Source organism: Diadema antillarum, unplaced genomic scaffold, assembly GCF_040938485.1.
Source record: "Diadema antillarum isolate AM-2024a unplaced genomic scaffold, OU_Dant_1.0 seq00000386_RagTag, whole genome shotgun sequence".
Taxonomy (NCBI): domain Eukaryota; kingdom Metazoa; phylum Echinodermata; class Echinoidea; order Diadematoida; family Diadematidae; genus Diadema; species Diadema antillarum.
In genome coordinates, this window is record NW_027271384.1 from 2,025,750 (window position 1) to 2,051,454 (window position 25,705).

General features: G+C 38.0%; 1 protein-coding gene across 1 annotated transcript in view; it reads left to right on the forward strand.

The window, feature by feature from the left end:
• Nucleotides 1–25,705, forward strand: part of LOC139731840 (myosin-IIIb-like) — a 66,729-nt gene that overhangs the window by 33,456 nt on the left and 7,568 nt on the right. The window contains exons 11-22 of the mRNA XM_071642715.1: nt 2,027–2,127; nt 2,807–2,893; nt 4,374–4,439; nt 8,681–8,797; nt 13,785–13,896; nt 14,524–14,600; nt 16,292–16,348; nt 18,057–18,176; nt 21,665–21,750; nt 22,605–22,700; nt 23,281–23,372; nt 24,228–24,392. Of these exons, the coding sequence (XP_071498816.1) occupies nt 2,027–2,127; nt 2,807–2,893; nt 4,374–4,439; nt 8,681–8,797; nt 13,785–13,896; nt 14,524–14,600; nt 16,292–16,348; nt 18,057–18,176; nt 21,665–21,750; nt 22,605–22,700; nt 23,281–23,372; nt 24,228–24,392 (1,176 nt within the window). The remainder of the gene's footprint in view (nt 1–2,026; nt 2,128–2,806; nt 2,894–4,373; nt 4,440–8,680; nt 8,798–13,784; nt 13,897–14,523; nt 14,601–16,291; nt 16,349–18,056; nt 18,177–21,664; nt 21,751–22,604; nt 22,701–23,280; nt 23,373–24,227; nt 24,393–25,705) is intronic.

Genomic DNA, 25,705 nt, shown 5'->3' on the forward strand with positions numbered 1-25,705 from the left:
GTCACAAGTCAATATTTTTTCAAAATAGACATTCGCTATTATATTTACTTGAACTTTTGTATTGTTGCTAATGATTTTGTGCAAACAGCTTTATATAGTTAAGTTTTGATAACCTTTAGGTTATTGTAGTTTTGTTTTGCTCTTTTGCTTTCACTTTGTTTGGTTAATGCTTTTTATTTCCCATTTGCAGTGTAACACATCATTTCTCTTCTCATGAATTTACCTGTAAAATCTGCACCACTTGTAAAAGCCAGAAATGTGGAATAAAAAGAGAAGAAGACATAAATAGCTAAATCAGGTTATGATGAGAAAATTGGTCTTTTGAAGACTAAGATTCTTTGTGGATGCAGCATGAATTCAGCTTATATCTATTTATCTTTTTTTTTTCTTTTGCACCCAAAGATATTTTCAGAAATGATGTTTCTTAGTTCATAGCCAGCTTTTATGTGTGTAGTGTACATGTCAGTGCTCTATGATGTGGTAAATCTAGAAATATTGGCAAGCACATTAATTCTTTCTATAATTGATGTAATTTAGTAATGATTATAAATATGTTTATCAAAATGACATACTCGGTAAAAAGATCAGACCAGTGCAACTCAGGACGGTTTCATGCTGACATTTTTGATAATCTCACGCTGTATCTACATATGTGTTTGCAATCATAAGCAGCACAATCAAAATAAATGATTACAGATGATAAATAATTGTGATGGTTGTGTTTCATGCATATATGTGTGTGTATGTTTCTATATTGTGTTTATGTGTTACCATGTGCTTGGGTTTGTGTATGTGCGTGTGTGTGTGTCTGTTTGTGTTTAAGTATGTATGTGCATAATGGTAATGATGAAGTCATTTCTAGTGTTTCTGTCATTTAGTGCCTAGTTTGATTCAGTGGCCTCGCTTATGCAGCGTGAGAAGCCATGCATTGTACATGTGTGTCCGGTCTTATAAACTTCCTAGAGGCCTGAAGCCCTGTCTCTTAAAGGCATAATTTACCATTTGCAGATGAAACAGAAACCCAGCATTAGTGCTTTAAGATAGTTCTGAAATGTGAGTTAGGGATAGAAACAACCACTGTAAAAATTTGAATCGATAAAATCGATGTTAAGTATTGTTAGATGTACAAAATGTAAACAATAGTTATAATAAAGATGTTTCCAGATTAAACCATCTACAGTGACGGTTTATTGAGAAAAATACAGATATCTCTTATATTTTAGGCTTTATCGTGAAAATTTTATATGATAGGATGTTTTGTGATACAACAGACCTGCACATATGCATTAAATGTCATATCTTGAAATTTTTTTAAATCACTGTTCCCAAAGGTAAACAGGACCTTTAACTGGGAATTTTGAATGTGAACAATTTAGCAATCTGCAGTGTCCAGTGCACATTGAAAAAAAGAAAAAGAAAAGAAAAGAAAATAGAACAAAGGGAAATGTTTGTATCTTACATGTACTTCCTACAAAATGCATAGATAGATGCCTGAAGCCCTGTCTCTGTACTGAGAATTATGAATGTGAGCAATTAGCAATCTGAAGTGTTCAGCGGAAATTAAAAAAGAGAGGAAAGGAAAACTGAATGAAGGAAAATGTCTGTATCTTCTGCTTCTCTTGATATTATTCCCTTTTTTTGGGGGGGGGGGGGGAGTTTCAGGAGTGAAGCATACAAGGTTTTACTGATGGTTGGTATGATGTATGTGGTATGTTTGTTGTTGTTGCCTATGTTATCAAATACAAATGTATATTATCTTGGCCATTGCTGCACAGTCATCGTGTGTCTGTGTTTGTGTGTGTGTGTCTGTGTGTGTGTGTGTGTGTGTGTGTGTGTGTGTGTGTGTGTGTGTGTGTGTGTGTCTGTATGTGCGTGTGTGTGTGTGTGTGTGTGTGTGTGTGTGTGTGTGTGTGTGTGGGCATTTGTGTGTATGCATAGGTACATGTTATATGTCTCTCATGTGTGTAGGAACTGTTTTCTGGAGAACTAGATAACTTTTCCTATAATTGTATTCCATCGTTTGCAGGTATCCTGGATATTTTTGGCTTTGAACATCTCCAGACTAACAGCTTTGAACAGGCCTGTATCAATCTGGCCAATGAGCAGCTTCAGTACTTCTTCAACCAAGTGAGCCAAATTCACTTTATTTGAAATGAGTTTTTGTTTTTTTGCTTTGCAGATACCATAGCATTAGACATGTTGGCTATTGTCACCATAAAGGCATTCCGTGCCAGTGAATTTTTTTTTCTTTGTTCACAGAAGAAAATAAACAGATGAGCCGATTCAAATGTGGCCTGATCCTGCTTTGAACATACAAAATTCAGAAGAGATTTGCCGTGTGTATTTTTGACCAACATACAATGATGTTGTCCTCAGATACAATGTAGCTGTTGATTTTTAGTTCATTGATGGTCGTTCCTGACTTGAAAGCTGTTTGTTATGCTTGAAAGAAGTTCAGGGATCAAATACAGTATGGGCATACGACATCAACATATTTCACAGACACATACATTGTACGATAGGTTTTAAGTTAATTGCCCTATCATTCAGAGCAATGCTTTTTTTTTTTTTCCAATTTCATGTTTAATTCAAGTGCATGTTTGGTGGTTCACCTGTCACTGCAGAATGAGATGTTGGAATTTCTATGTAGAGAATGTCTGTGTACTAGTAAGTCATAAATCATGCATCTTTGTGGTGCCAATGACACTTGGTAGTCTACATCCATAAGTATTCTTTTTGATGCTGTTAGCAATGATAAAATAAGATGGCAGCTATTCTTTGCTTCTTTTATTTTCCTTTCTTCCAGCACATCTTCCTCCTAGAGCAGGCTGAGTACATGAATGAAGGCATTGACTGGTCCAACATTCCCTTTGTCAACAATGAGCCCCTCTTGGTTGGTTTACATTCCATAATTGTCATATCTATCTCGACAGAATTTCTTGTTAAAGGCAGGACATTTCAGGTTCATATTCGGGTAGAAAATAATGTTTTTGGTGAAGATCTTTGATTGAAATAACATATTTCAGTTCCCAAAAAGTACAGTTGTAGCATTTATTTTGAGAAACAAAGTTAATACTCAGTTGATCCTTGTACACCCTGCTGCCTTCTTTGAGCAACAGATTCACTTTGACCTGAACAAGGCTGATTTAGTAACATTACTGGAACAAACTTTGATGGATGTTTAGATTTTTGAAAACTGTTATCATTTTTCTAACAAAGTATCTTATCTGATTATAAAAATTGATATTAGCACATACACTAATGCTGTAGATGTGGTTGTCAGTGAGTGGTGAGGTGTTATGATCTGTGGTGACTTTTTTTTTTTATGCTTCCGCCAACGAAGTGGCTGGAGGCATTATTTTTTCGGGTCGTCCGTCCGTCCGTCCGTCCGTACGTACGTACTGTACGTACGTCCGTCCCATTTTGTTTTTGTCGATATCTCAAGAACTGTGTGGTGATTTTACATCAAACTTGGTATGAGGGTATATCCTGGGGGGATGATACTTTGTTTGGATTTTAGGGTCATGGGGTCAAAGGTCAAAGGTCACAGGTCATTTTGTGAAAAAAAGGTTGAAAATTCATGTTTTTCTCCATATCTTGCAAATGGTTCAAGGTATCGTCATGGAACTTAGTATATATGCTTGTTCCAATGGGCAGTGATTATCTAGGGAAGTTGGGGGTCATGGCTCAAAGGTCAGGGGGTCAAAGGTCAAGGTCAACTCCTCAAAATATCACTACTGTCCTTATATTTATGTAATGCCTGAAGGTTTTTGGTTTTTTTTTTAAACTTGATGTATGCATGTATTACCCAATATATATTCTGTGGGAAGTTTCTTGCCAAAAGGTCAAAGGTCAAAAGGTCAAAGGTCAAGTGAAAGTGCTGAATTGCACTTTTTCCTCCATATCTCAAAAGTAACTCAAGGTATAATCATGAAACTTACATATTTATGCATGTTCAACCTAACAGTGATTCTCTTTGGAACTGTGAGGTCAGAGGTCAAAGGCCAGGTTTAGATAATGCTATTTTCCCATTTGATACTGAAATTATACTTTTTCTCAATACCTTGAAAATTACTCAATGCATAAACTTATAAAAGGGTCAAAAGTCAAGTAAAAATCATCAGTTCCCCAAATACCTGCACTCTGACATTTTAATCATTCATCCAATTGAACCTAGTTCTAGGATAGTGAACATTCAGCACATTTGTGTCAAACCTGTCATTTTAATATTTTGCCAATTGTGTGAAACTGTCATCACACATTGTCAAGACATTGTACTATAGACCTATTAGGAGAACCATGCATTATGGCGGAGGCATATCAGTCGCCGTAGCGATATATCTAGTTATTACCCAATTTTTTTTGTACTCCAGAACCTGTTCCTTACCAAGCCCATTGGAATCCTTGCTCTGGTGGATGAGGAGACAATGTTTCCAAAGGTTAGAGATGCTTTAGAAAAATTTTCATCATCTTATTCTGTATCACTAGTCACAATACGCGAAACTACGTGTATGAATAGGTTACTTCCCGATAACTTCCAGAAGTTTTGGCACGCTGTCACACTACGTACCAACAAAACTGGTATGTGTAGTGTCAGTAATACAAAACTACCGATAGTTTTGGTCTCTGACAGGAAAAAAAAAATGCAACTACAAACAAAAGAATGCACAGTCAGCGTAAACGCCACGAATGAATCTATTGTCATGTTACAAACTTCTTGAAGTTTCATTTGCGCGCGGTCACTCTACACAAAGCTATGCATAGTTTTGCATGAAACTTTCCATGTTCATGTAGGAAGTTTCGCACAAAGTTTCGCTGCTAACTTCTTAAGAATGTTGCGGTCTCACCACCCAGACAATGTGAAGCAACATACAGAGTAGTGAAACTACACATAGTTTCGCGTAATATGACTATCGTAACTGTCATTAAAACCCCATCAAGAATACTCAGAAACTTGATCAGCAGTAACAGAGACAGAACATACCAGTGTACATGTAGGCAAGGTAATTCCCACCAAAATACGTATGAAGTTTCAACAGTCTCTAAAGTTTGTGTGCTCCTTTCGCAACCCTGAATATGAGATTCCTTTCATAAGGTGTTATATTTGATAGAGATGGGTACCTGGTAATTCAGACCTTTGCACAGGATATTAAAACTGGAAATTTCTTTATAATGGAGGGGGAATACATGTAGCTACTATAGATTTCTAGTGAATTCAGAAGACTTTGGAAAAATCTGTGAAAAATACATTTGAAATCCCTGAGCTCACAAAAAGGCGAAAATATTGCAGGCCTCTCATCTATAATTGCTGAAAAAAAAGAATGGAAATTTGCTAGTAGTATGAGATGGGATCTCTAGTCTTGAATCTCTTCTATTGTACTGCTACATATACATCAAATATTAAGTGTTAAACTGGTAGAAAATGAAAAGTAGACATGAAATTTCTATTGATAATTTCCCATTTTTCTTGCATGCGAGAGACAAAATATTCAGAAAAACCCCCAAAATGAAATCTATCTTGATTTTTTAAAGAACCTTTGGCTTTCCACCTTAGGGAGGTCGGAGGCCAAAGATTTGATATTGAAACATTATTTTCTGGTAAGAATGAATGTACAAGAGTGGAGTCTTGGCTTCACCCTGTAGCCCAAGTGTGAGCTGCAAATGAGGGAAAAAAAAAACCCTGTAGAACTCCCCCCACTGAACTGCTTCTGGCGACTACCATCTTTTCTAACATATGCGCACATGATTAGAATGACCATCTGTGATGCTTTGTTGAGAACTCCCCTCAAATATCCAATCATGAAACAAACAAACAAACAAACAAACAAGCACATTTGATACCAGCAAATGTGATGGAAGTGGGGAGATGTTCATGACATGTCTATTCATGAGACAAAAGTGGAATTGATTGCATACTGTCGCCTGTGTGAGAATCCATTCTAGCAAACTGAAGTGAGAAGCACATCACTCAGACATACTTGAAGTATCCCTACCCCCCTAAAAAAAGAAAGATTATTGTAATGCACTTGCTCATATTTCACTGATATCTAACAAATACTTACAGTAAATTGCAAATGTATCATCACTAATTACAATGTCATATCATCAGTGACATAGTCATATGTCGCGTTCTTTTACTGCAGTTTGTACTGCAAATTTTTGTCTATTAGCATATGTATGCAACTGAAAATTTGATTAAGTGATTTTCTTCTTGAAGTCTCTATATATTTTCAAAAAGCTCTAAGAATTCAGGAAGACTGGAGAGCTTTACAATAAGTTTACATATACCAAATATAAGAAATATTAGAAACTTTTCACACTCAGTTGCAGACAAGATTTCACCCAAATCAGCAGTGTGAAGACCTGGGATTTGACATTGACCGACTGATACTACTATTACGTGTACTGATGAAAAAAAAAACCCTACACACAAAACAGATCTTTTTCACATACAGTAGCCTTGATCTTGCATGTGCTTAGCTGTTTCTTCCTATTTTTTAGCATTTGGTAGATTAAATTTATACGAGGCTTTTCTAGTTTCAGTGAAGGTAGTTTTTGCTGCGTCACAGACTTCCAAGTGCACGCAGCCAACCATTAAAAAAGAAAAGAAAAAAAAGATGTGTAGCTTTTTGTTTCATTTCATGCTCACCCCCCGAAAAAGTGCATTGTAACATAAGAGGTTAGGGTATTTTTTATGTCAATAATTCAATTTTTAAATGCAAAAAAAGTTCACTTGCCATACCAGCAATAAACATGCACATCAAAAGGAGCAATAAAGCAATATTTTTTGTCTTTTTTTAAAATTTCTGGTACAGAATCACCAAGACCATTTGTGTTTAATACCCAATAATGTTATATGTTTTCCATATCTCATTCAGTGAGGAAGGTCAAATTATCCATTCACCCATTGACAAATCAATGTGTGGTACAGTATATTTAAGTCTTAGGATTGCTGAATAATTCATTGATTTTGAGATATTTTCTGTGCCACACAAAATTTTTTTTGTGTGTGTGTTTTTGTAAGAGACTTTCTTTAACCCAAATAACGGTCATCTCAAAACCCTGTAATTTTTTTGATTCAAATCTAATTGCAAAGAAACTGTTATTATTCCTCTGGTTTGACTTTTAACTGTTGTTGTTTTAAAGAAAAGAAGAGAGAGAAAATGGGACCCTATTCAACATATAATTTGCCCCAGACAATATGGACATAAAATCAGACCATAATAGATCTTAAGGAAATCAAACATCATTAGTAGATAAACAATGTAATGTCTCCACAAGGAAGCTCATAATAAATGTCTCCACGAGGGAGCTTATATTAAAAATCTTGCAAGGGAGCTCATGAAGTCTACATGAGGGAGCTCATTGGAAGTCTCCGCAAGGTAGCTCATAATAAATATCTCCACAAAGGAGTTTATACAAATTTTAATCATTACGGTAATATTATTCAGTAACAAAAATAATAGTCATGTTTCAAGAAAGAGCTCATAATAAATGAATACTGTAAGTAGACGGTATCTACGCTGATGAATCAGTTCACTTGTATCACCCAAACACGAATAGCTAACACACACGTGCGTGTACTATACACTCCCTCACACACACACACACACGCACACACACAGGCATAGATATTAATTTTTACCAAAAAACCCCAAAATAAAACAAAACTAGAAAAGCACTCTGAGAGTGCAGACCTCCGCTAAGCAGCTACTTTCCACCAATGATCTTGCTCTTCCCAAAGAGATTTTTTCCTCTCCACCACTGGGGAAAAGCTCTTTGGGCTCTTCCATAGAGATCAGTGATTTCCACCCATAGGTATACGTGCTGAAAAATGGCCTGATTTTCCAATATAGAAGCCTTTGTTACGTCATAAACCCTCAGCTGAGTGGCGCACCTCGCCCTAGCAGAAACTAGAGCATGCACTTTAGTGCGCATTTGAAATCCTAAAAAATGCGCAGCTTGAACTCCCAAGTTCATTGACCCTACCTGTCAAAATATCAAAAATCCTTCGTAAATTCCAAAAAAAAATTCTCGGATCACTAAAAGAATTTAATCATTTGTTACTTGTGTCATTTTCAACCTTTCCTGTAAGTTTCATCCAAATCCGTTAACTACTTTTTGAGTTATTTTGCACACAGACAAACAAACAAACAAACTAACCAGCAAACCAACGGTAATGAAAACATAACCTCCTCCCTTGGCGGAGGTAAAAAAAAGGAAACACACACACGGTTATATGTACTGCAAAATAGACGAAAATACAGTAGCTGTCATTGATTGGAGGGGAAAAATATATATATCCATATATAAATTATTTCATCTCTCGATATTTCTCTCCAAAGTCGATAACATAAACATGAAGAAGCTTTTCACTATTATTACCTGTTGAAAATCAGGTTTGACAGAGCTGTCTCCATGAAGCAGCTCAGATTTTATGGTTTGAATGGTTGTTGAATAGTGAGTGTTCGGTGTATGTGTGTGTCTGTGTCTATACATGTGAATGTGTCTGTGTCTGTGTCTATGTGCATGTGTGTTTGTCTGTGCTTGCATGTGTGCACACATTTGTGGATGTTTGTGTCTATGCACTTGTAATGCTAAAATCTGTATGTTTCCTCTTGTAATACACAAAAATTGAAAGCCAAATATAGCCTCTGTGAAAATTCTTCCCACCGGACAGGGCAGTGACCACTCACTGGTGGAGAAGATGAACAAGAATTTTGCCCGGAACCACCACTACATCAAGGCCAAGATCTCCACCAGCAACATGTTCAGCATCGACCACTACGCCGGACGGGTGAGTTATGTTGATTTGTGTACTTACACACTCACGCACACACACACACACACACACACACACACAAACTTTTAATCACACCATGCTATATGGATGTGTGTACATGAAGTCATGTGCTCATGATGTTCTGGGCATACGAAGTCACATGTACATGCTAGCCACAATTAAATTGATCATTAAGTTTAATGCACATACACACATGCACACACACTTATTTTTTTTTTTCAATGGCATTTATTCATTACCATTCAAGTAATACAAAGGCAATATCATAAACTGGTGCTGATATACAAAGTAACATAATTTGGACACTAGTAACAAAAGTCATTATATCCTTCCTGTGTACATTTTTTTTTCTCACAGAAGTAGAAATTATAACTTGATAATATAAACACCTAACATCTCATTTGTCAGATTGATTTCACTTGAAATTAAAATACAATTGAATAGCGAAACAGAGTGGAATCATAATGTGTAGACCAAACAAGCCTACTCCCCCAGCAGCTCTCCACAGCTGCACCTTCTAACCCTGTCATCTGTACGTCTATCCAATCCCCTTCACCCTCTTTTTCCTCCCTCGCGCATGTCGATCGACCTCCCCCTAGCTTTCCATGCACACACACACAAACACTAACATTAACACGCATACACTGTATGCAAAATTCAGCAGAGAGCAAGTGTGTTCTGCAGACTCTTGACAAAGAGATGTGCATGTGTTTCTATCCCCTGATAATTCTGTTGAGTCTTCCTTACTTCGTAACCTTTTTATTGGCAGTCACAGTAACTATACAGCCAATACATTTAATTGCCTATACCCTTTATGTTCTTACTGTATATTATGTCTTTATGTTATGTGTCATATGTTTTTGACATGGTTATGTGTTTGATATTGAAAAAGACCAAGTGGAAACTTAATATCTGAAGTACTTGTAAATTCAGTTCACTTCATGAATGTGTTCAAGGAGGAACTAGTACCTGGCTCCTGAGGATCACCCTCTCATACTGTGGTAGAAGCCGCCAAAGTAAAGGACAAACGAATGAACAAACAAACAAAAACAAAAACAAACAAACACAGACATACAAAAGCTGTTACAAAGTGAAATAAAACCCTGATATAATCAGTTTGGAAGAAGGTTCCAAGGAGATTGTTAGTAAGACAGAAACCGCTGGTTGGGAAATGATTGCACCTTTTGTAGGGGTGTTGCTGAGAAACAATAATCCCTTTTGGGCTCATCATGTGGCATTTCCCTCAAAAAGGTTGGCCACCATATCCTGCTGCAACCAAGGGTTGTCCTGGCATTTCAGCAAGAGAAAGAAACTGAAAGAGGCTTTTATTTCCCCTTTGTTACCAAATAAAGGGCAGGTGGAGCTATGCACTTTTGAGAAAAATATAAATTTTTACCGCCACCAAGGCAGGAGGTTATATTTTCATTGGTGTTTCATCTGTGTGCAAAATAATTCAAACAGATAGAAATAGATTTTGATGAAACTTGCTGGAAAAGTTGATGATGACTCAAGGAATAGTTGATTAAATTTGTGGTAATGATCTGGGAGTTTTGATGAATTTTTTGAGGATCTTTGATCTTTTGGCAGATACATGTAGGGTTAATAAACTTGGGAGTTCAAGTTATACGTATTTTAGGTTTGCATAGGCGCACTAAAGCGTGTGCTCTGCTAGGTAGAGATGTCATGTAGCTGGAAGCTGATAACGTAAATAAAAGGCCTCTATATTCAGAAATTGGGTGATTTTCAGCATTGTGCGTATGGGTGGAAATGAACTGCTTGGCGGAGGTCTGCGCTGTCTGAGTGCTTGTTTAGTAGTTTTATTTTTGTACCGGTATTAGATAATATATTTTGAAACCAAAAGGGCTGATAAAGAAAAGTAGTCACTGATATCAGTCTGCCACTTTTCCCGTACTTTTTCTGTGCCAGTTTTCATATGATTTTATGGTTTTGACATTCTCATATTTTTAATTGCTGTCTCAGACATAATGAGAAGAAATAGTTATGCATACAGTTTATTTTCTTTTTATATAAAAGGGTACTTTTGAAAGAAATTTGATATTACTCATTAAATCCATAAATTTTCATTGGTTACAGGGTTAAGTACCGGAATCCACCTCAAATTTTCTCCTTAAGATATACAGGTAGCAGAATATAATCCAGTCGTGAAAAGGAATATTTGTGATGAATTGAATGCATTTATGAAGTTCATAGCCCTGACAAAGGTTTGATGGGATTGGGTGTTGGTCATTTATTGTGGGTTAAACACAAGGTTGCTGGTAGCCTGAGATTTCTCCAGGATCCTCCACCAAATGGCATTTGGTGGTGATGATGTGTTGTGGATTTCGAGTTTCAAAGGAGGAGATATCTATCCTCCAAGAGAATTTGGATTTGATGGAGGTGGCAGGTCAAATGGTGGCATACCACCTGCTTTGGAAAATGATAGATTTGGGTTTTGAGACCTAGTGGACAACCGCCCAGTCTTATTTTTTTTTCCCATTTTTTCCGTATATGCGAAGTTTTATACAATTTTACACTGCATTTGATTTCAGGAGTGAAATACAACACAAAATAGTCAATTTGAGATTTAAAAAAAGAAATAAATGTGTGAGGAAATATGAATAACATATAATATGAAGAACCTACTAACAAGAACAAGGGGGAAAAGTATGGTCCATTCTGTGTTGTAAGTTACAGTGTGTGTGTGAATAATGCTGTTTTTTACAGAAATTGAAGAAAATATGGTGAGCAGGTTGCAGATATTTAAGTTATACATTGACATTCCAACATGATACAAATACAAATTTGATATTTTAAAGCACATGGTCCCGGTGGTTTCAGTCGAACGCGTACGCGGGCGCACGGTGCAAGTTTCCTATGGAGACCTACGCTATCGACTCCTCTGTAGCGCTTACGCTATGACCCATTTCCCCGAGTCCGAAGAAGTCTGATCCACTGTAGTCAGTGGTCCGATCACAGTTCGGCTCATGATTTGGGTGAGGGGGATGACAGCTTTAGCAAACTTCTTTTGTGATGTCTTAATAAGAAGCACATATGCACGCACCCTGGCATTACTACAGACTGCGTGATGCGCAAAGAAGACAACGAAGGCAACGTTACCTAGCAACACCTATGCGCTTTACTCTTGATGGCAGCTCAGCTTCGTCAATCTCCGTATCAATGCTAACGGTGATCGGCAGTATCATCAACAGCGCCCTCTACACTAACGGGACTCTGCACCTTTAAGCAATTTACTGAAAATAAGCAATTTATTTATATGATGTGAAAAATGTGTCATGATTTATCATCTTGTATGTTATCATGAAATTTCCTCCATTTGAAGACAAACATCTTGTTTGATTGAGACATAAAACTTAAGTTTCATGAGAGAAAAAACAAACAAACACACAAGCACAAACAAGAGCCCTGTTGTTACATGTACACTCCTGCTTGTGAAGTGCGGTTTGCCAATCTGACAAAGTAGTCCAGCCAGCCCACTTGCATGTTGCAAATCTATGTGGTCATGCAGATCATGCTTGTTTTTCTCTCTCAATTAGAACTCATTGATGTCTTATTGATGAAGTGTCATTGGATAATTAGAAAAAACACGCAGAGAGCGCAGACCTCCACCAAGCAGTGTATTTCCACTCATACATGCATGCTGAAAGTCGCCCAATTTTTTAATGATATAGAAGCCTTGTGATTACCTCGTCATCCTGCTATGCAGTGCCTTTAGCAGAGCAAGCGCTTTAGTGGGCTTATGCAAATCTCAGGTACGCATAGCTCGAACTCCCGAGTTCATCGACCCTATTTGCCAAAAGATCCTTCAAAAATTTGTATATATTCCCGGATCACTATGAAAATTTGATCATCTGTTCCTTGTACCATTATCAACTTTTTCTGCAAGTTCATTCAAATCCGTCCACAACTTTTTGATTTTACGACTTTTTAGCAACTTTTTATTTTACAAACGGACTAACAAAGAAACCAACCCCGACTGAAACACAAACTCCTCGGCAGAGGTAATGAATGTACTAAGCAGGACTCTGATAATCAGTCAAGTTCAACTTCCAACCACTGTTTGTTCTTTCTGTACTATTTTTGTTGGTTGTAGAAATCTGAAACTACCACTATTTTGCTTCCACAGTATGTTTGAGGGGGGGGGGGGTTTAGGGGGGAGGTATGCACTGTAGGATGGCAGACTGAATTATCTTCTCTCTTCTAATGATAAACCTATCACAAATGTAATTCTGAAGGACTTTTTAACCAGCCCATTTTGAATGCGTATGTGAAGATAAAATTTACTGCCTTTTAATGTGTGCAATACCAGTGCATATATTGTGGCGTGAATGTAGTTTTAAAGTGTACTATAACTGTTTTATGAGTAACATATAAAACTTTATTTTGTGCTCATTTCACTAAAGAGCTCTTAAAGTGCTCTTTCTTGCATTTTCATAGTATGTGTATGTTGTACTTAGTGGTATCTTTAACTGTAAACTGAAAAGATTTTTATGGGGTTATTTTACCCTTGAAACATTGACTTCAGAGGATGTACTATGACTGTATGCTGTCTGCTATCAGATATATGATGTTGTTACAGTGTTGATTAAATTTTGCCGTCCTTTCTTCTGCCAATTTCTTCACATTATTGAGGCTTGTCCTGACACCAGTCACTGGGCATTGTCTGTTTATTTTACAGTTTTGCATAAAGCTCCCAATTTTTTTCCCCAACAAAACAGACTATCATGCATTTTGCTGGGATACGAAAGGCAAGAATGCTGTAATCATCTTCAATTATTCTGTTTGCCACTTGAAGTTTTGTAGTTTGTAAAATGTGAATGATGAAGTGTGACAGTTTCTGAGTTGGATACACAATCATATAACATGCATGTATTTGTCTGTTTATCATATTCTAGTATTATTGACTACACTATACGATTCACTACATTCCCTACTTTTCCCTCGTGGGTCCGATTTTGATCAGGTGTCGTACGATGCGTCAGGCTTTCTGGAGAAGAATCGCGACACACTGCCCAGCGGCGTGACGACCATGTTGCAGAACAGCAGCCTCGACCTTCTAGCCCGCATCTTCAGGGGTGAGTGCAGCGTCGGCTGGTGGTGGGATGATAGGACCGAATGACAGGTGGCTTTATAGATGATGGCACAAAGCGACAGATAGATGGATGAGGGTCAGATTTGACCATCCATAATTTTTGTTGTTGTTGTTTTTGTCTTCATCTGCTTCTCAGTAACAATTTCATGCTGGTGTGTCTTGTGTTGAATGAGCTATTCAAATGGTATCTTCTGCATTGTTATATTTTTTTCCCTCTAAATAGATGGTTTCAAATGTTACAGAAAGAAGTAAACTACATAGTCTTACAAGATACAAGAGGATAGTTCGGTTGTATGCCACCACTGTACATTTGAGTTTACTGTAAATGGAAATGAAGCTTGGCTGGCACAAAAGAAAGAAAGAAAGAAAAAAAAGGTTTTCATAGCAATTTTGGTTGCATTTGCAAGTGCTGGTAGCAATTCTATGTATAAAAGATAATTAGATGTGCATGCCTTCTGGCAGTAAGTATTTTTCATGATATGGCTTATATTCCTCAAGAAAATTAGATGTTTCTTGCAATTAACCTCCTACAGCTGTACGTGAATATGAAATCAGTAATTTGATACTCATGTGACTGTATGACAAATTTTGCTGTTCTGTATTCTTACAGGCACCATCACCAGGACGGGCACCCTAGCCTTGCAAAACAGGCTCAGTAAGAAGAGGTCCAGAAAATCGCTGAAGAAGGTAAAGATCAAAGACATAGACAAATGAAAAAGAGCAGAGATGTAACTCAAGACAATATAGTTTAAGAAACATACTAGTGACATCTGTTCACTTGTTGGGGCAGAGTTTTCTAGCAGTGGTTACCAGTGTCGTATTTGCCCCAGTGCTATACAGATTTACCATGGCAGTGCTATTTTATACATATCTCTATTCTGTTCTATTCTATTCTATTCTATTCTATTCTTTTTTTTTTCTTTTCTATTCTATTCCATTCCATTCCATTCCATTCCATTCCATTTTATATAACGCTTGGAGAGATCCTTGTCATTTGATTGGTTGTTTGACATTGATTATTCGGCCCATTTCACGATGACGTCATCATCCGTGCAATTTTGGATCCATACGATTTGCTCCATTGCACACTCACTGAGAGCCCGGCATACTACGCGTATACACTTGCGTTTTGCAGGGTATGTATGCGACAGCGTGCATCATACATAGCGTAAAGCGCCCAGTGAGCACTCTCGCGATCTCAGATTCTCTCTTGTTTCTAATTTAATAAAATATGAAAGGACAAGGATCTCTTCCAGGCGTTATATAAAACAAATAATAAATGTTTTTCATTCGTGCAATGGACAGAATATTTCATTCGGTGAAAGATGAAATTTTTGATCCATTCAACTCGGCTGCGCCTCGTTGAATGGATCATTTCATCTTTCACCTCATGAAATATTCTGTCCATTGCACTCATAAACATTCATGATTTGTATACCATTCCATTCCATTCCATTCTATTCAACTCAATTCAATTCAATTCAATTCAATACGAATGACATCTGTTCACTTTTGGGCCAGAGTTTTCTACATGTAGCAGTGGATACCAGTGTTGCTGCCTTCATGCAATCTCTGTAAAGCAATATTGCACTAGGACCAATAAGTTGAGTGCTGATATTAGGAAAATTCTTTTTTTTTTAAATGAAAGAGTTACTAACTGCAATGCCACTGTCCATTTTTATTCCTTGGCAAATCTGTACATCTTGTGTAGGTGATCACTATCATTCGTCATAGCATTTGCCGATGATTTGTTTGACACTCTCAGATGAACGCAAGTCCACTTTTCAAAATGATTGTTGCTGCAGATTTTCTGCACCACCTTAGATGTACATGAAGAGCGTGTAATAGCATTCAGTATTCTGTGTGCAGCATTAATATACAAATGATGCACAGGATAGAGTGTGTAACGCCACGAAATAATCCTGTGCATCATTTGTTTTATAAAATGGGTCGAAAACTAACAGCATTTTTCACTTACCTTTGTGGGGTAATACCAGTCAGCTACATGTAGCACTCACTCAAGAGTCAAGATGTCCAAAGATGTTCGTCCCAAACATTTACTGCGTCACGCTCGGAAATCCCGCACATATAAGTACTGTACGTATAAGAGTATACATACGCCACATGTTATGCACAAGCCGGCAGCCCGAACTAGAAATTGTTTACAGGATTGACAGCGCGTATAGTAGTGCGCGACGCACTTGTAACAACTGACTGAATGCGCACTGCTAGTGTAAACATTGTGACGTCAGGCCGTGCATATTAGTAAGAAATTAATGCACGCACACGTGACTCATTTCAGCGCTTCCAATTGGCTACATTCTTGAACCCATTTTATAATGTGTACCATCGCTTGCCGATTTCTTATTATTTTGCAGAGAGGAGGAGGAGCAAAGAACACAGTGAAGAAAGTCACAGTGGGGGCTCAGTTTAAGGTAAGAATCAACACTGCCGTTACATCTCCACTTCCAGACACGCATATAGCGACAAACACAGTGCGTATTGTAAAATGGGCTTTAGAATCTCTGCAGTCTGATTGGTCAATTGTCATGCATTGATTTTTACTGATCCACACCGAGCCATGTGTCCGGTAAAATCCGAACGCATGTCTCAAAGTCTTGTACAGTGTTGTAGATGTACTGGACGCATGATGGGGAAAATGGTTGTATTTCATGAATTTACGAGCCCATTTTATAACACATATGATGCACAGCCCTATTTCGTGGATCAGTGAGAATTGGATGCTCTCGTTTAACTTTGGAACAGTCTAAAAGCGCTCGTGGGTTATAGTTCCAAAACTAAACTGGCGCATCCAATTCTCACCGATCCACTCTGTCCTGTGCATCATTTGTATATTGACACGCTGTATATGCCACATTCATGCCATATGTTTCTCGATTGTTTTATTTTTTGCCAAATTTCACAAGTCAGCTCATGCTCACATGTACTAAAAGTGAAAACATGCCAAAATGTGGCCTCCCGTAACACATATGCAATGTTTCATTATCTCCAAGGTGTGAAATCTGTAACTTAACTTCCTGAAAAGGGAAAATATGTTGTAAGCCATTCCATTGCCATGGTTCTTAGTGACTTGTGAAATTGTCTCTTGTAGTACAGATTCAGGAAATGTTATGTTCAAGAAGTATGTAATATATCACATAGACTGCAGTGGGTGCTAACCCATCGTATACATTATACTTCTCACATGCTACATGCACAAATGTAAGTACACAATGTGTTGCATGTTCTCAGGGACTGCCTTTGCATGGTGAATTGTCTCATGATGTGAAATGCTTTTTGGAAAATTTGTCCCAAACGTGTATGCGAATTCAACTAATGAAAAATATGTGATTTACTGAACCCACATTTGGGGTAAACTCCCCTTTAATGGTATTATGTGCATATTTCATATTTTTTAATTAAGACAGTGTGAATGTGCGAGTGATCCATGGTTTTATTGAACCCAATTACAACAGAGCTGCCTGTGTCTCCCTATTCACAGGCACAGGAGGCTCCCTACAAACTTTAATATGTCTCTTCATGTACTGATAACAAATGATATGAAAACCTCCCTATCTTGGGAGTCAATTTTGCATGTTGAGAAGTATGCTATAGACACAGGTATCTCCCTGATTGCTTTTTGGAACCTTCTTGTTTTGATTATTGAATTGATGTTGGCATCCTTGTGCAATCAATTACAAAATTTTGTGCTAGAGGACCTTTTTATCAAATGCTCAAATCAATGCTCAAAACTGATATATTCATTTGATTGTAATATGTTTTCTTTTTATTTGCTTTATGTATATCCCAATGTTTGCAATTATACAATGTATTTTGTAGCTTAATTCAATTTTACTGTTCTGTATCAATGCACTTAGGAATGTCCATATGAATCGATATATAACTGATTATTATTATTGTTATTATTATTATCATTATTGCTACTATTATGCTCATTATTATTATTATTATTATTATTATTATTATCATCATTATGGCAATCATCATCATTTTTATTATTTTTATTTACTTGTTTATCCCTATGAAATCCCTTTTTCTTTGCTCATTTCCCACTAATATTTATTTATTCATGTGAAAAACAAAATATTCATCTGAAAGCTATTTGATTCTTACAATTGACAGAATTCTCTGAGTGTGTTGATGGAACTGCTGAACCTGTCCAACCCACACTTTGTGCGCTGTGTCAAGCCAAACACAGCCAAGTCTGCCAGGGTCTTTGAAGACAAGTATGTCACGGCACAGGTCAGTATAGTGTACTGTAACATAAAAAAAAAACAATTTCGTATGCATGAAACTTCCATGAATTTTGCGAGGGGGAGTAGCAATTCACTAAAGTAAAATGCATGCGAAAGTCTTTGTTTGTGCAATCCAGTGCATGTAGTATACGTGTAATTTTTTCATGGTAAGCAATTCCTGTAAGTTTCATGCTATGAAAAAGGCAGTGGGCTCCCTTTCAGGAATAAGTTTCATACTGCGAATAGTATCGGATAATGCCCTTTCCTCTGTGTATTGTGTATTGTTCTCAATCTGTTGATGTGAGACAGTAGCAAGTTTTAGATATGTAATGCAGACAGTTAAGATGATGGTTTCGTTGAATGTGAAAACTCGAGACGACGCAAGATTGATTTTGATATTAAACCGGTCTTGCACATGTACAGAACAGGTTTTTTTTCCCTCTTAAAAGGATGGTACAGTATTGGTGGAGATGAGAATTGGGCTTTTAACTTTTTTGCGAGATACCAAGAAAACACTTATGATATAGTACAGAGCATACCATTTTAAGAGGAATTCAAAGTTTATTTGATGAAAATCGGGTTTGGAATGACTGAAACATCCAAAAACAAAGTAAAACAAAGCAAGCGTAATGAAGTGTGGGTCCCACACTCTATAAGAATGGCTCTTTTTTAATATTTCAGCCATTTCAAAACCAATTTTCATCAAATAAACGTTGAATTTCTCATAGAATTATTGTTGTACGTGCTCTTTCACATTTCATGAGAGGTTTCTCATTATCTCACCAAAAAATGTTAGAAACCTGAAATAAGGTCTCAACCAAAACTATACGATCCCTTTAACGTCTGTGTTGCAGATCTAAAGTTCCCTACTGTTTAAAGAAACTGACGAACTATGTTTCCATTTTGAAGAGTCTGAACTCCATGGTTGTACATGGTACCAGAGTCTCTGATACAAATGGGTAAATACAGGTGTATAAAGCTGTTAAAAAAAGTAGGATTGAATTCAAATTGTGCTATCTGCATGAAACAAGTGAGTCAAAACAAATGTGTCAATTAACGATCTAGCATCAGCTTGATTGATAGCAATTCTTATGATGTTCTGATAACTGATGTTACCATTCGTGGATTTGTACTGTTGATGTAACAAAAAGTTGTTTCTATGTCTTTATCATTGTTGTTTCAGTGATGTGTGATATAAAGATATTGCTTTTTATGGGTGTAATATTACACTTGACATCCCAACGAGAGTTGTATTTTCCTTTAGAGATTTTATTTTCCTAAAGCGTGCAGCTTTGAGGACAAATATTGCCTCAAAGGGAAAATATATCTCCTAAGGGACTGTCTAGTATTGTAACACATTGATAGACAAGGCAATATATGTTATAGTATACAAATATCGACTGCTGCAGAGGGAGATGGTAAAACTATTTGCACCGAGGTGATGTCTCAACAGTGCTATGTCCCGAGACGAAGTCGAGGGACATGGCACTGTTGAGACATCACCGAGGTCAAATAGTTTTACCATGGCCCGAAAGAAAGCAGTCGATATTTGTTTTATATCCCTCTCGAGCATTTTACTAGAGTAATGACGGTTCCCTTTTGGAAAAGTGTGCAGGTTTCGTGAAAGATAAATCTAACGTTAGGCTGTAGCAGTGCAGCAGCAGTGCGTGCAGCGCGTAGCGAACGACACCGCTGCGCTGTTGTTGATTCCTACACACGAGCTACACTACAGCGTGCAAAACTCCGAAAGATCGAGGTCCAGGACTACGTTAGAAGTAGGCCTAAAGCGGCTTCGTTACCCAGATCATCTTCAAAATCGGTTTTAGTTTATTCCTAATTCGTACCTGATATGGTGTCCTCCTGCGATCATTCTTCCGTTACTGGAAGCAGTCACTTTGTCAATTGAGCTGAATGCATTGATCACGTATCACACGTCCACACGTTACACACCGACCGGCCACGCCATCGCACCACACAGATTTCTGTAATGCTGTCGCACATCACACCGCGCGCTCTCTTAGCGCTAGCTAGCTAGCTACAAGCCACAGGACTGTCGCTTAAAAGTATCGCTACTACGCGCACTGCGTACATTGTTAAGTGAGAAATGTAGATATCGATCACACGATCACGATGGGTGCAAATCGTGGATTCCCAAAAGTACTATATCACGCTGGCTAGTAACCAATTGCACCGCATCCAGCTGCTCGTAGCTAGCTAGTAAAACTACACCATGTTCGTGCTCTGTACAATCCTATGGCAAGAAGCTTTACATGAGGGATATAATAACGTATATGGTCTGCAGATATACTCATATTTTTCTTTCTAATCCGGTCAGAAGACAATCGGATTCTTTAACTCTTTATGTGCCATGGTGGAAACCGCTGTGTGCCACATTATTCTGAGACACCAGCGTAGTCATACGTAGAGAAAAAAAATCTGTTTTTAAAATCAATATAATAATTATAAATTTATGTTAAATTGTAGACATTGTTAGCAAAGTTGTAGAGAAAATGCCAAGCTTTGCATTGATGTAAATTCTATGACAAATCTATAATTGCTTTTCTTTCAAATGCCTGGTAGATACATTACTGTAAATGTACGACTTTTGTACACACAGCAGTGACAGAAACTTAGAATAACACCACATAGAATGCAAGCTATAGACGAGAGGAACGGAATCGTGTGAAACGCTTTCATTGTTCTGTGGCATTTGGCAATTTATCGATCAGTTTGGGCGGGTTTGTGCGTTTGAGCGGAATATGCGAAGTTGGCACGCCGTCGACTGAGTCGGACGTGCAAACTTGGCACATAAAGAGTTAAATATATTAACTGATGTGTTGCCACTGCTCGCAGTGCATGTATAACGATTTCAAACCTCGCTACATTAGTCAGGCGATTGCATTATTACTAACCACTGACCAGTATGTATACAGGTGTTCATCATATTGCAGTGATACTTTTCTTGTATTTAGACATGTAATTTTTCTCATATTGCTGTTTTGTTTGTCATACCAAAATGTATACTGCCAGTGATACACAATACATTTCACACCACCCTAATTCTTGTTCTGAATCAGATTGATGGATTTAAAACATGGACACAAACAATCATATCAAATCTTACAACTCCAAACTTCCTTTACACAGTAACTAGTACAGCAGCCCTCATATTATAAAGTTTTATGATTCCAAACTTTTCCTTTTCAGTTACTAGGTCCAGCTGCATACATTCTTTAGAGGAGTCATGGAATTCTTGGAAATGAAAAGATGAGGGCATAATAAAGTGGTGTGAAAAAAACATGTTGTAGTTATTTTAAAAATGTTTTATCTTTCTGAAGTTGTGATCATGTATGTTTAAAAATATCAAGCAAGAAACACTAAAACTTTATCACTCCTGTGATATGGTCAGAGCCGACATTGCTCGTAAACATATTCCTCTGACTCTGTTATGTTCACTTTATACGTTGAAAATTCCCTTTGATTCCCCCCACACAGCTACGTTACACTGGTATGCTGGAGACAACAAAAATCAGGAGGTTGGGATATGCCATTCGGCCTCTCTTTGCTGACTTTGTGAGAAGGTAAAAGTGCCTGATTATTTTCACGGAAGGTTTTTAATTTGACAGTGGTATCATGTGCATATTGTACAAAAGATGACGCCAAGACCTGGGCTCCAGAGGGAATGAATTACCCTTGATAGCAGTGATGATGCTGCTGGTCATTTCAACAGTAATGACTAAGGTGATGATGATGATGATGATTATGATTATGATGGTGACGATGATGATGATGATGATGATGATTATGATTATGATGGTGATGATGATGATTATGACAAGGATGATGGTGATGGTGATGGTGATGATGATGATGATGACTATGACGAGGATGATGATGATGATGATGATTATGATGAGGATGATGATGATGGTGATGGTGGTGATGATGATGACTATGACGAGGATGATGAACATGATGAAAACGAAGATGATACGAACGAAATGGAGACATGTTGGTATATATACAAGTTAGTTATACAAGTCTGTATTACATAGTGTTTATGGTAATGATGGAAAAATAGAAAGGAAGATTTTAGTAGTAAACTTGATGGTGGAGATAACAATTAAAATGATATTACTGATTAGAGAAAAGATATTAGTGATGGTTATGATTTTGAGGTTGGAGAGGATAATGAGAATTTGATTTTGATTTTTAATTATCAATTTGATTTCATTTTATATCTGTATTTTTTCATGGAAATCATACATGAAGTTGAAGTATGTGAAGTATTTGAACAAAAATCTGCATAATAAATTCACTCATTTCATGGCATGGTGAAAAAGATGATTTATGATCATGCATGATATTACTAGTAGATTGAATTGAGGGGTGCATGCATGACACCTCTGTGGACCCTTTTTATCACCTCCCCCAGGTACAAGGTCCTTGCCCTGAGCCCTAAACTGGCCATGGACAAGCGAGGCTGCACCAAGATCCTTGAGACAGTTGGAATCAAGGATTGGCGGGTGGGGTAAGTGGAACTGGGTTCAGTGGCTGAAGTTTGGGGGGAGGGGAGGTGTATAGAACCCCCATGTATACATCTCCCATTCTCATTGTCCTCACAATGTCATCTGTATATGAACAATGAATGCTATCAGTCTAGCTTGTGGCATATCATATACCAATATATTGCTCTCTTGACACATTGAATAGTGCTCCAAGACTTTAGCGCTGTGACTGTTCTTCAAGATGTGTGAAGTAGATTTTGTATATGCTATGAAATAACTTCTGAAAAATTTCTTCCAAGGCTTTTGTTGGTTCATTTGAAAAACAAGAATGACATTTCATTAACATTATTCTGTTGTACATAAAAATGGTTTCATAGGTCATTTACCATTATTGTGCCATGATGAAAAATGCATTTTCATACTAGATTATCATATTGCTGTTTTTCTCAATTCATGCTCTTATTTCTTGAGCCTCCATTGCACACATGTCTTTCTGTTTCTTTTCTTTTACCCTGTTAGAAATGCTAGGCTTTGCAATCATTATATTCAAATTGAGGCTCATATTTCAAACTTTTCCTCTATTTTGGCCTTTGTGTCTCACAGGAAGACCAAGGTTTTCTTGAAGTACTACCACCAGGACCAACTGGAGGAGAAGATGAGACAAATGGGTCAATCCGCCGTGCACCTCACCCGGTGTAAGTACCAATACCTGCCTAGTGATATAAACACTTCTTCACAGAGGGAAAGGGGAAGAAATGAGAGAGCCCTCTTGTGTTGTACAGTGGATTGCGTTTCCTTTGATTTTGTTATTTGTGATGTTTGAACCTTATGCAAGTGCTTAAGTGATAATGATATACATGTATATATATCTCATCTGATCCTCAACTGCAGTTTTTCCACTTCTTATGTAATTTTCATCGATTCGAGGTATTATGGTAGCAATGTTTTTGGAGTCGACAACAGTGCAATGATAGGATTGTAACAAAGCACCTTTTGAGAAAAAAAAAAGAATAATCTTACTGACACTGAAAGCAAATACATAATGTCAGACATTTAATTTCCTTGGGATTTCACCAAATTTATGGTGCATATATGATTAAATGCAAATGTTTTAACAATGTGCAGAGACTCCAACTCTCCCGCTTTCGACGGGAGATCTCCTGCACGGGAGATCTCCTGCCGAAAGCCCATTTTTACAAAATTTCCCATTCTCCCACTTGAGATTTAATTTCTCCCGCCCTGGCTCTGTGTCTCCCACTTGAAATGATTTTTTACTAAGTTTCATCGTATAATGAAAAATAGCACGAGAGAGCATCTAGAACTGTAGAGCTTCCAGGGCCCTTAAGCGGGCCCAGGACCCTGGCCGCAAGGAACTTCGCGATTGTGATGTGCCCTTTGCGCACATCAAGTTTGAGTCTCCAGTTTGCCAGGGGTTTCAGGCGGGAGAATCTCCAGATCAGAAGGTGCTTGGGGTTGGAGTCTCTGAATGTGTGATAACTGTACAGATAGTGATGTGAGATGATCTTTCTTGTGTGTGTAATTTACTAAAGTGGTACGTGGCTTCCTGGCCAGGAGGAGGTTCCGCAAACTGAGGGAGCAAGCCGTCAAACAGAAGGCCGATGCTGAAGCTTTCCTGGCTCAGGTAGCCTCTCTCAGCATCAAGCATGAGAAGAACATACTGTCGATTCTGCAGAAGGACAAGATGATCCCCCACGGTAAAATCATTTTTCTGTGTCTCTTTCTCAGTTTCCTCATCAGCTCCTTCTACTCATGCTTCTCTGCTTCCTCTTCATTTTCCTCCTCTCCTTCTCCTCCTCTTGCTCCTCCTCCTTTTCCTCTTCTTTGCTCCTTTGTCTTTGCCTTGATCCCTTTCATCCTTCTTTCCTTTTCCTTTTCCCATTCATCTTCTTTTTCTTTCCCTTTGCTCCCCTTTCTTCCCTTCCTTTTGGTCCTGCATCTCTTCCTCTCCTTCTCTACCTCTTTGTCTACCCCAATCTTGCTTCTTCTCTTCCTCCTCCTCTTCATCCTTCCTTCCCTCCTTTTCTATCCTCCGTTCCCTTTTATATCTCTCTCCTCTCTTTCCCTGTTCTTCCTCTTCTTTCCTCCTTTCCTCCTCCATCTCCTCTTCCTCTGCCCTTTCCACCTCCATCTCTTTTTCTCTTCCTCTCTCCCCCTCCTCTTTTCCTGTTTCTCCAGATCTTGTATCCCCACCTTTACTCCACTATCTTCTCATCCTTGCCAATCTCCCTCTTTTTCCTCCTCCTCTTCTTTTTCTTCATTCTCCAACTCATGTTATTCCTCCACCTCTTTCTTTGCCCATTCGTCTTCACTCTGTTCCCTTTTATCTTTCTCTTCTCTTCCCCTTCCCTCATCTTTCCTCCTTCCTCCTCCTCCTTCTCCTCCTCTTACTACCCTCCATCCTCTCTTTCTCCAACCTTTCCACCTCCTCCTCTTTTTCATTTCCTTTGCTTCCCCCATCCTTCTGTCTTTCTTCCTCCCGGTCCTGTGTCTCTTCGTGTCTGTCCTTCCTAATCTTCCTCCCCCGTCTTTTCTTCCTCACCTCTTCTTTTGCCTTTTCTCCTCCCCTTCTTTGTTTCCAATTCCTCTTTTCCCTTTTCTTCTTTTCCTTTTCCCTCCTCCTCCTCACCTGCTTATCCTCTTTGAGCTTCTCCTGGTTCTCTCTCCATCCTCCAGCTGTTGATGTAACTGATGGGTAGTATACAAATATGCCAGGCCCGAGAGCTTCTGGTTGAAACTATGTGCAAGAGGTGAATTCAAAAGTACTCTGCCCCAAAGAAAATAGTGCTAGTGAAGTCACCCTAGGCACAAAGCATAACCAGAGCCTCGAACAACAGCCTAGTATATTTGCTTTTATCACTCTCGATAAATTTTAAGAGCAACAGCAAAAGTTAAGTGGGTGGTTGATGATTGATCTGGAGCTATCTTTTTTTTCCATGCACAAAATTACTCATAAAAGTGTATGCATCAATTGTGCACTACTGTTTACAGTCTTCTCACAAAGCATCGA